Raw genomic sequence first — 12,045 nt, 5'->3', positions numbered from 1 at the left:
CCCCCCCCCCCCCCCCCCCACCTAGGCAGTAGTGGAGTTTGAACTCAAGGCTTCCTACTTGTTAGGCAGGCACTCTACCACTAGAGCAAGGCTTCTAACCGCAATTTACTCTGTTTTTTTTTAAATTATTTTGGTCGGCTGTTGAGATGAGATCTTGTGAACTGTTTTCCACGTACTTTGATCCTCTTAGGATTCTTTTCAATATATTCACCTATACTATCTCCTTTCTTCTGAGCACTTACTCCATTAATAGCTACATATTCATTGACATGATTAATGAGTGTCTATCTTGTCCACTAGGTTGTAAATGCAGGGAGAACTGGATCTCTGCCTATATTTACTCCTCACAATACCTACTGCAGAGAAAGAACTCAAAAATACTTTCAAAATACTTGACACTTATGCAAGGTACCCAACACACAGACAGCACCAAGTAAGTGCTTCATAGGGTTGAGATCTCATCTCAACAGAAAAGGCTGTGAGTGGTGGCACTTGCCTGTCATCTCCACTATGGTGGGAAGCAAAAAGGGAGGTAGCAAACCTGGCCAACCTGGGAAAAATGTGAGACCCTATGTCAAAAATAACCAGAGTAAGCTGGGCACCAGTGGCTCATGCCTGTTATCCTAGCTACTCAGGAGGCTGAGATCTGAGGATCATGGTTCAGAGCCAGCCCAGACAGGAAATTCTATGAGACTCTTATCTCCAATAAACAACCAGAAAATGGAAGTGACGCTGAAGCACAAGTGGTAGAGCACTAGCCTTGAGCCGAAGAGCTCAGGGACAGCTTCCAGGCCCAGAGTTCAAGCCCCCACAGCATTCTACCACTTTTGAGCCACAAGGCCAATTTCTGTCCTTTTGCTGTTTAATTGGAGATAAGAGTCTCACAGACTCCTACCCAGGCTGGTTTTGAGCCATGATTCTCAAATCTCAGCCTTTTGAATAGCTAGAATTATAGGATGAGCCACCAATGCCCAGCACATACCATAACTTTCATCCTTTTATTCTTTTAAAATACAATTCAGTAGTTTTAAAGTATATTCACAATGTTGTGAAAGCCATCATTACTATCTAACTCCAGGATATTTTCATCAACCCTAAAAGAAATCCTGTGCCTCTTAACAGTTACTCCCTATAGGCATTCTCACCCACTTCCCCTGGGGGCCTAGCCACCACGAACCTTATTTCTTCCTTTGTAGATTTACCTATCCTGTATACTTCATGGAAATGAAATCTCAATATGTGGCCTTTGGTATCTGGCTTCTTTCACTTAGTATAGCATTTTCAAGGTTCATCTACATTGTAGCATATACCTCATTCTTTTATGACAATAATATTACACTCAGGGATATGAATATGTTACATTTGCATATTCACTCATCTGTTGTTGGACATTTAAGTTGTTTCTATTTTTCGTCTATGAATAAGCTGCTGTGGTCCACATTCATGTGCAGGATTTTTGTGTTAATAAATATTTGTGTGAACTGGTTGCTGGTGGCTTTATGTCTGTAATCATAGCTATTAGGGAGGCTCATATTGAGAGGACTGTGGTTCCAAGTTCAGCCTAAGCAGAACCATTCATAAGACCCCTTCTAAGCCTAGAGCTTAGCTTGGTGATATATACCATAATTCTAGCTATGATGGGAAGCCTAACCTAGATACATGACTCCCAGACTCATCCCAGGAAGGGAGACAATATGTCCAAAATGACAAGCAAAAAGTAAGAGTAAAGGTGTAGCTCAACAGTAAGAATACTTGCCCTTCTGCCTAACAAGTGAAAGGCCTTTAGTTCAAACCCCAGCATGCTCCTCTCCCAAATATTTAAGTCAATGAAGGGCTAGGCACAGTGCATCATGCATGTAATCCTAGAAACTCATGGCAAGAATCCTGGTTAGAGGCCACCCAGGCAAAATATCAGTGAGACTTCATCTCAACAAATAAGCTAGATGTGGGGCACAAAGCTACGAAGGAGGCATGGGTGGGAGAATCAAGGTCTAAATCTCGCCTTAGGCAGCCTCTGAAAAATAACTAAAAAGCAAAAGCAGCTTATTCATAGATGAAAGCAGAAACAAGTTAAATGTCCAACAACTGATGAGTGAATAAGCAAATGTAGCATATTCATTTCCCTGAGTGTAATATTATTGTCATAAGGGCTAGGGGCATGGCTGACACGATAGAATTGTACCTAGCACGGCAAGGAGGGTTCTGAGTTTAAATTCAAGTACCACAACAAATAAATATTTGGATAAGTAAATGAATGTGTGATTGACTCCTATTTTATCATGTGTTATGATTATCTCCTTCTTCACTGCTTCTGGGCAGGTATGGGCCGGATTGTGCAGGCTGAAGAATATCTGTCTCAAGCCCAGTGGACAGTGCTCAAGTCAACTGACTGTAGCAATGCCACCTACTCTTTACTGCATCGGAACCTGGGACTTCTCTACATAGCCAAGAAGAACAACGAGGAAGCCCGTTATCATCTGGCCAATGATGTAAACATGCTAAATTAGAACATCCAGATGCTTTTGAGGAAAAGTTAATTTACTTTTCTTCTTCTAACTTCTCTAAAACTTTCCGTTTATAATGAACACATCTGATGACCTGAGTTTAAGCCTTTCCACCTGGTGGCCAGGTCACAGCTTCCCCCAGGCCTCCTTGCTCTGTAGATAATAAGGGAAGGCAGAAGAGCACACAGGTTGAGAGAACATGTTACTTCAAGCCTCAGCTCTGTGGTTCATTAGCCACAGTCTGAGACCAATTATTTAACCTCTTTCCTCACCTGTAAGACAAAGAGTGTGAAACAATCTGCCACTGCAAACATTAACAATAGAAGAAAAATGTATGTATACTTGGGCTATTTCAAAAAAAATAACAATGTCTCTAATTCAGAGTATGGTTATTAAATTTAAATGAACTAGATCTATAAGAAAGCACTTACAAACTATAAAACTCTGTACAAATGTCAGATAGGATGATGAATGTGATAACTGAGCTGATCTTCCAAAATTATGAAGTTCCTATTAGAATTTCTGTATTGGGAAATATCAGATGGGAGAGTTCCTGAGTCTGAAATCAGGGTTAGGTTAGGTCACCCTGCAGTCTCCGTGTAGGCAGGCATTTTCCTTAGCTTCTACACTGATCTTACCACCAAGTGATACTTCTGGTTGCTTGCAACAATACAGTCCTAATAAATTCATTCTTATACTGTTTATTGCCCATATCTCCATAGTCCAATCTATTTCCTGCTCTGGGAGGCTAAGCGCCATGGACTACAAAACTTGGACTCCACTGCTGTGTGGGTTTTGAAATTGAGAGACCTAACAAGGGAGATATTCTCTCTGCTGCCTTTGTACCCTAGCCCAGCTCTAGAAACATGGTCAGTGTTACTGTCTCACAACAGCTTCTGCTGAGTGGCCTTTTTCCATAGTGCCACGTCTGGCTGGGCCCTGTCTCCTTTCCTTATTTACTGAGCTGTGGGGATGATAGTAGTTTCTTGTTAGTGATTGTCCTCAGTGCTTTACTAGCCCTTGTGGGTCCCTTCATACTTCTATATCTCATCATTGTTCCACTAAACTATCCTCAGGTAATCTTTTTGAGGGTGCTATGTATTTCCACCTGTGCTCTTGCACAATACAGTTCTTCATTTATGCCTCTTTTCTGTCTTCTTCATCCTGTAACATGTTGAACAGAGAAATATTGTCTCGAGCTGAACCATACGATTAGGAAATTAGGTCAAGGTCACATTCCTGAATCATGCTTGTTTCCCCCACCCCCTCTGTTTTTCTGTACTGAGAACTAAAGTTTGGGCCTTGTGTTTGTTTGACAAGTGCTCAATCACTTGAGTGCTTTTTGTTTTAAGTTTGTGTTTCAGATAGTGTTTGTACTTTTTTCCAGGCCAGTCTTGGATGACAGTTGTCCTGTCTGCCTACAGAGTAGCATGTACCAATATACTCAGCCTTTCTTTCCCCTTTTAAATGTGGCCAAGGCTGGCCTTGAACACAGTCCTCCTGCCTCAGCCTCCCAAGTGTTGGAATTACAAGTATGTGCTACTATGCCTAGACTTTTTTTCATTAATGTATGCCCTTGTCATTACATACCACCAAATCATCCTTTAAATGTACAATTCAATGTCTTTTAGTACATTTAATGCATCCATTGGCACAGTCAAGTTTTGGGACATTACCATCACCCCCACAGATCCCTCATATCCATTTGCTGTAATTACATTCCCATCCCTACCCCAAGAAACCACTTTCTGTCTCCATAGATTTCTTTTATGGACATTTTATATAAACAGAATCATATGGAGAATTTGCATCTGACTTCTTTCACTTCTTGCATCATTACTTTGGGATTCAGCCACATCATTGCACATATTGATAATGGTTCATCCCTTTTCTGGCCCACAATTTGTTTACCTGTTTGTTAGTTGTAGGACATTTCAGCTATTCCTACTTTCAGTCTGTTATAAATAATGCTACAGCAAACGTGTGTGCAAGTCTTTGTGTAGAGACTCATTCTTATTTCTCTTGGCTAGGCACCTAGAAGAGGTTCATATAATAACTCCATGGTTAACTTTTTTTTGGGGGGGGTCTGGTCGTGGGGCCTGAACTCTGGGCCTGGGCGCTGTCCCTCAGCTCTTCAGCTCAAGGCTAGCGCTCTACCACTTGAGCCACAGCGCCAATTCTGACTTTTTTCTTTTTGCTTATGTGGTGCTGAGGAATCGAACCCAGGGCTTCATGCATGCAAGGCAAGCACTCTACCACTGAGCCACCTTCCCAACCCCTATGGTTAACTTTTTGACAAACGGCCAACCTATTTCCATAAAAGCTATACCATTTTACATTCCCCTCTGCAATTTATGAGGTTTTCATTTTCTCTTCATCCTTGCCAACACTTGTCATTTTCTGTTGTTGTTTTTTTTTTTATGATAGCCATGCAACTGGGAGTGAGGTGGAATGAAACCATTGCAATGTCATTGTGATTCTCTAATGACTATCAATGTTAAGCAATTCTTCATGTGTTCAATTTATATATCTCTTTGGAGAAGTGTTTGTTCAGAATCTCTTTGGAGAAGTGTTTGTTCAGATCCTTAGCTCATATTTCTATTGGGTTCTTGTAAATGTTCTCTCTGTGAATTCTGGATACAAGACCTTAATCAAACGTGATTTGCAAAGAGAACTCAAGCACTCTCTTTCTTCCCTCAATAGATTTATTTTTCCAGCTGTGCTTTTGGAACAGAGGATACCAGGACCTCAGGAGGTTACTTCCACCTGGCTAATATCTTCTATGGACTTAGAAAGTTGGACCTGGCAGACACATTGTACACAAAGGTGACCTGGGCAATGTGGGACATTAGATGTGACACATATACCTGGTATTTTACAACTGGTGTAGACCATTCATGAGACATATAACATTAGAGCTCAGAGAGATGAAGTTACTTGGCTAAGGTTATACAGCCTGATATACGATATGCTTCACCTTCCTCTCCTCCTATTTATTTACTACAAAACCAGACTAATTCTTAGCACCTATAGCGTGATTAGCAAATACTGAATGATGGCCAGTGAGTACCAGTTCCCAGAGGGCAAGGCAGTGTGGACATATTGAAGTGTGCAGCAGAGCAGGAATGCTTTCTGATGGCTATCTACTGCTGCAATGTCCTGTTAAAGGACCAAAGAACATATCAGTACATTAAAAATTCCATCTTGATGTGTAAACATTTTAAAATTGTTTTGAAAATGCCAGTTATGTTCACTCAACAACACTTCACTTGACCAGAAACTATTTCTTTACAGGTTGTGACTGATTTGTGTTTTAGATCCATTTCTTAGAAAGTGCATTTTGGCAGAACTCAAAGGCAAATACGTTTTGGAGTTAGACAGACTTGAATATAGAGCCAGAGCTGCTTAACAGTTTTTCCCCCCAAAATTTGAATATGATCTAAGGCTCAGACAGTTTCTATTGTGCAGTTATGTCATGTATAATTGGGGTAGTAAGAAAGTACCCTGCAAATGGTAGTGATTATTACTAGATTCTTCTTGGCCTTCTCCATGGTCTGCCATCTATGCTTTGCAGCCCCTGTCTTGTCATATGCCTTTTTTTTTTTTTTTTGGTTCAGTCATGAGGCTTGAACTCAGGACCTGGGCATTGGTCCCTGAGCACTTCTGCTCAAGGCTACCACTCTACCACTTTGAGCCACAGCGCCACCTTCAGTTTTCTGGTGGTTAATTGAAGAGAAGATCTTGGACTTTCCTACCTGGGCTGGGTTTGAACTATGATCCTCAGATTTCAGCCTCCTGAGTAGCTAGGATTACAGACATGAGCCACCAGCACCTGGCTTCATATGCACTTTTGGTGGGCCGTTTAGAGGGGAGCTTCTAGGAGCTTCTAGGATCCTCTGCCCCCAAACACAGCAAATAAAGGAGTCTTATACACAGAAACCCTGGAAGCTGTGCTTCCATCTAGCTGGTCTAGCAGCTCTGTCTGTCCTACTTGTCTGACTTCTGTCTCTTTCCCCAACAGGTTGCAGATATTTGGTATAATTATGTGAACGATCACTATCAAACGCTCTTACAGATTCGTGCTCAAAAACCAGATTTATTAGGCAAACGACTTGTGAATGACACTGGCCTGGGTAAGTGGCAGTTCTCCGTGGGAAGCAGAGTAGAGACTTGGTTCTACTGAATACACACCCAGATTATTATCTCCATAGGCAGATCTTGCCTCTGACAGGAAGAACAGCTATTCCCTTCATGGAGTACCTTAGTGCTACCTTCCCCATTTTGCAGACAGGGACAATGAGGTGAGGAGTTCAAAGAGCTTTTTACCAATGATAGGAAGAATTCAGTTCTTTATCATCATGCTTAGCCCCCAGGAGCATAACACAAAAGCACATTTGGAGGAAAAAGTCCCAGTGAGAGCCTCTGTGGTTTCTGCAGAACTCTTTATTTCTCGGTTACCCCTCCAGGGCTCATAAGCCATGATAGGTTCTGCACAGAAGTTGTGCTGCTGATTCATTCTGGTGTCTTTTCCTTCTTTTTGGGAGCAATCAGTTCCTCAGTGGCAGGGCCAAATTTGATCTAACTTCATCCCCAGAGTCAGCAAAAGGCTGAAGCGTGAGTAGCACAGTGCAGAGCCTTGCCCATTGAAAGGATTTTTAAAAAAAGGATTGGGGAATCTAGTTCTTGCTCTACAGAGACCTCTAGTACAGATGGTGATGCAGAACCCATGTGCAACAGCAAAGTGGGTTTCTACAAGTACAAATTCTAGTGCAAAACGTGTCTCAGAAAGGTAAGATGAGGACAGGTGGGCGGTGGTGAAAAAGGATAACGTTTTGAAGAAAAAGGTTTTAGTTAAGGTTAAAAAACCTAGTAGCTTTACAGAATTTTCTCATGATAGAAATGATTCATGTTACAGCATAAAGAAATGATTCATGTTACAGCAGAAAACTAGGAAATCATAACGTCTGTGTTTTTAAGTACGTGAACCATAATAATTGCTCAATAAGTAGTGCCTAATGTAGCAACAGAAATCACTGGGGACAATAGTAAACAAATTCATATGGGGAAGCAGAAGACAGTTGATCACCCAAGCATCTCTACACTTGGGGAGAGGAATTGTGGTACTATAGCTGCAGTGGAGGCTGAACAGGGTGCAGGGAATCTGGCTGTAACAGATTCCTTGTATTTAGAGTCCAGGGTCAGAAAGACTTTAGCAACTTTGGGACTGGTGGAAGAGCACGTTTTAGATTGCTCTCACGACATGTAGGCAAAGCTGCATGGTGTCTTCAGCTGTCCTACTCCTGCTGTGTGTGAGGAGAGTGCTCTCCTGCCTGTGGAGCTCCTGCTGACATGTGTGCTCTTTCTACTGGAGCCCCCTGTGAGGAGGCTGCTGCCTGTCAGCTGGTAGCTGAGTGCAGATGATGAAGGCAGGTTCAGCTGCCTGAGGCCTATGTTTTATTTATTGCAGGACTGGTGCTTTCACTTGGCTTTTTCACTTTTTTTTGTTGTTGTTGTTGGTTGTGGGGCTTGAACTCTGGGCCTGGGTGCTGTCCCTCAGCTCTTCAGCTCAAGGTGACCACTCTACCATTTGAGCCACAGCACCACTTCCGGTTTTCTGAATGTTTTATTGGAGATAAGATTCTCACAGGCTTTCCTGCTCTGGCTGCCTTTGAACCGTGATCTTCAGAACTCAGCCTCCTGAGCAGCTAGGATTACAGGCATGAGCCACCAGCACCCAGCTGGCTTTTTCACTTTTGACTGGCACTCTACCACTTGTGCTCAATGTCTGGCTCTATAATAGTTAATTGGAGATACATGGATTTGTGTGCCCAGACTGACTTCAAACCTCTATCTTCAAATCTCACCTTCCTGAATAGCTAGGATTACAGGTATGAGCCATGAGCGCCCAGCTTAAGACCTGTGCTTCTATTTCCCCTCTCAATACAGATGAAGCCCAGGATGCAGAAGCTATCCGGATCCTGACTTCAGTCTTAAACATTCGGGAATCTGCTTTCACTAAATCTCCAAAAAAAATCATCTTGGTTCTGAAAACCCTAGCCATGCTTTGCTACCTGATGATGAAGTCTTCAAAGGCAAGTTTCCCTACAAAAGTGGTCTGTCTGAAATGGATCTAGAAATACACTTAAGTAGTTGAATTCAGCTGTGTTTTACTCAATCCCACTGTAGGTTTGCTTTCCTCCGAACTCACACTCCAAAACAGTTCAGAAGCTTATGACATTTCCCATTGTTGAGTTCAGCCTGCAAAATAGAAGCAGAACTTCTTTTTCTCCAGGGAGACTTCCTATGATTGTACAGGGGAACTGTGCCTTGGGCAGTGTGGGAAGCTAGCAGGACAGAAGGACTCTGGGTAGCTGCTGGGGAAATGAAGTGACCACTCTACACTCAGTTACGAAGGTCCCTGTTGCACAGGGTTTCAGGCAGGAATGAGTTGCCTGGAAATGGCTTTTAAAAAGGTAACCATTTCTGCATGCTCATCACTTGCCAGTCTCTGGCTTAAGTCCTACACCTAACCATCATGTTTAATTCTTACAACAACCTTATAAAGTTGATATTTTATTATCCCTAGTTCACAGATGTGGCAACAGGGCACAAAGAGGGCCAATTATCTGTCTCATGTCTTTTAGTTTGGTAGGTGGCACATTTCAGGTTTATTGGTAAGTCTACAACAGATCCTCAAACAAAGGGATCCATCTGTACATGGGGCGTCACTGCCTTCTGGTCTCTTTTTTCTACATGAAATTTTCACCTAGGGAAGCCTCTAAGACCTCCGATCCTCCTTGCTTTATTTTATTCCTTAGTATGTATTAGTATGTTTAAGATACTGTCATGATTTACTCCTTTGTCATGGTTATTGTTGTTGTTATAACCTGGCTATATTGTAAGTTCCTTAGGGAAAGATATTTCTGCCTATAGTCACAGTAGCTAGAACACAGCAGCCATTCATTAAGGAAGGAAGGAAGAAAGGAAGGAAGGAAGCGGGGGAAGGAAGGGAGGGCAGGCAGGCCGCAGATTGTTCCAAGATATACTATGGAGTCTTTGTCCAAGTCAGTAACCCCCAGACCTGTCCCAGAATGATAATTGATACAAGTTACCTATTGTCTTTATGCCTCCCTATGTTGGTCCATAGGGTCCTGATTAAGATCCAACAGAGATTTCATGTTGCTGAGAGGTATACTTGTTTATACCTCTAAGTTTGTAGGGTCAGGTGGGTTTCTGGGGGGCCCACCCAGTATACATGTAATTATCTGTAAGGGGCCAGTGTGGGCTCATTGGGGCCTTTCATTTTCTATCTGCCCTATAAAAAGAGGTTTTGTTCAACCATGTCAATTTGAAAATTTGGTGGAAATATTTCCCTGTTCTCTAACCATCCCTACAACCATTTCAGAGATGGGGGCCCCTAATCCTGGTTTATCAGAGAGAGTTCAGTGGCTGGTATGAGGTGATGAGTTCTCTCCATGTTTGTAGAGTTAGATACAAGTAGGACTTCCCAATGTTAGCATTTCCTGTGATAACTTCCCTTTGTCACTGCCATTGTATTACAGGCAAAGGAATATGCCATAAGAGCCCTCACACTAGCCCAAGAAAATAACAATGTTGTTGAGCAAAAAATTATTCAAGAATTTCTAAATGTCATCTCAGCTGAAGAAGACCGTCCTGCTAATTAATAGAGACCTGTGAGCATCAAGGGATATTAAGTGGCTATCAAAGGTCTGATATGCTTCAGTCTTGTACACTGCTCTTAGGTACTCTGGATTACTGACATTCCCACCCTTTGCTCCAGCAATTGTGTACATGGCTGTGATTTAATTAGCAAATGCGAGAGGGAATAGAACTGTAGATGCAGATATGAGTAAAACTTTTGTCGTGACCTTATACTTGGTTTATCATGACTCTATGTCTTCAAGTAATGTATAATTGGATCACTCATTTGGTTCTTGTAATTAAAGTGTTAGTAGTTTGTTGTATTTCCTAGAAGCCTCTCAGTGATGCATGTTTTTTAGAACTTCACCAAGTAAGAGAATAAGGACTAGAATACATTGGAGCAGAGTGAGATATTTGTTCAGCTAGAATTAATTCAGCATTAAGCTAAGGTAGGTTGTTGTAAAATACCTATTATAATTCCTAGATCAATCACTAAGAAAATAAAAAATAGTTTAAATTAACATTAGACTAAAATGGAAGGCTAGAGAATGTCTACTTAAAGCAAAAGAAGACAGTACAGGATGAACAGAAGAATAAAAAGGACATGGAACATATAGAAAACAAATAGCAAAATGTAGACATGAACAAAACAAAAAAATCCTTCTTTATATGCCAAGGGAGCCCTAGCATGCATTGCTGAGACATCATTCTATGTTGATGTCTGGGTAAATTGAAGCAGATGTGAGCTGACTATATTGCTTAAGGGAGAGATGCAACAAGTGTCCATATGATCAAAATATAGCTTTCTCTCTTGTACCATAGTCATTGGTCCCTTTCAATTTTACCCCTTCCCTTATCTAGTCTCTGTTTTCTCTAATCTGAAGTCCTACTCAGTGGCCCTTCTGCACAGAGTATAATTAGAAAGTTTATTATTTACATTAAAATTATTTTATTGTTATTATTAACATGTACAGAGGGGATACAATTTCTTAAGTCAGGTAATGAGTACATTTCTATCTTTTGGACAATGTCACCACTTCCTTAGTTCCTTCTCCCATCCCTTCCCACAAGTTACATAGGTCATTTCCCACGTAGTGCGTACTGAATAGCATGCTTTCATCTGTTCACCCTCCTTCTCTTCCTTTTGTGCCTCCCTTTACCTCCTAGACAAAAAAAATCCAAATAAAAAACAAACACCACTACCACCACCACCAACAAAAAACATGTTTCCATTTCCTGGAGTTCATTTCAATAAATGATATTTTAAATGTTCAGAAGAGTTACAGCTTTGTGTTCCTTCCCTAACGGTCTCCTCCTTTACTCTGTTTGAATGTGAATGCCTAGAGAGTCCTGTACAGGTTATCATATCCAGTTATATTTTAGACCTAGCTTCCACATATGAGAGAAAACGAGTTTGTCTCTGAGTTTGGCTTACCTCACTTAGCATGATTTGTTTTAAACTCATACATTTCCCTTGTCTTCTGAGAAGTTAAATTAAGTCTTTTGAATTTATCGTTCCTGCTGACTGCATTTCTTCTTGATTATAGGCCATAGTTTTCTACTTTTCCACATGTCCAGTAATTCTATCCTTCAGTTTTTTTTCTTTTCAAACTTGCATTTTAAGGCTATATTTTCCATATTCATCCTATACATTTTGAAATACAACATTTTATTTTTGTTCTAAGAATTAATAAAAATAGGACTCATGGTCACTTAAAAGTATGATTCTTGTTGAGCTGTAGTAGCTCATGCCTGCAATCCTAGCTACTCAGGAGGCTGAGATCAAAGCTAGCCCAGGCAGGAAAATCTGACTGTTATCTTTAATAAGCCACCAGAAAACTAGAAGTGATGCTGTGGATGAAAGTTGTAGAGTGCTAGC

The 12,045-nt window shown here is 41.2% G+C and overlaps 1 protein-coding gene across 2 annotated transcripts in view; it reads left to right on the top strand.

The window, feature by feature from the left end:
• The window catches only part of Zmynd12 (zinc finger, MYND-type containing 12), a 25,919-nt gene extending 14,761 nt beyond the window's left edge, over nt 1-11,158 (top strand). For both annotated transcript variants that reach the window (XM_013016850.1, XM_013016849.1), the window contains exons 4-8: nt 2,320-2,489; nt 5,208-5,330; nt 6,526-6,637; nt 8,451-8,596; nt 10,067-11,158. In XM_013016850.1, coding sequence (XP_012872304.1) covers nt 2,320-2,489; nt 5,208-5,330; nt 6,526-6,637; nt 8,451-8,596; nt 10,067-10,189 — 674 coding nt within the window. In that variant the 3' untranslated portion in view covers nt 10,190-11,158. The remainder of the gene's footprint in view (nt 1-2,319; nt 2,490-5,207; nt 5,331-6,525; nt 6,638-8,450; nt 8,597-10,066) is intronic.
• The last annotated feature ends 887 nt before the right edge of the window (nt 11,159-12,045 follow it).

Source organism: Dipodomys ordii, unplaced genomic scaffold (assembly GCF_000151885.1).
Source record: "Dipodomys ordii isolate 6190 unplaced genomic scaffold, Dord_2.0 Scaffold33, whole genome shotgun sequence".
Classification (NCBI taxonomy): Eukaryota; Metazoa; Chordata; class Mammalia; order Rodentia; family Heteromyidae; genus Dipodomys; species Dipodomys ordii.
The sequence above is the reverse complement of the archived record's forward strand: the minus strand, read 5'-3'. Positions and strand labels throughout refer to the sequence as shown.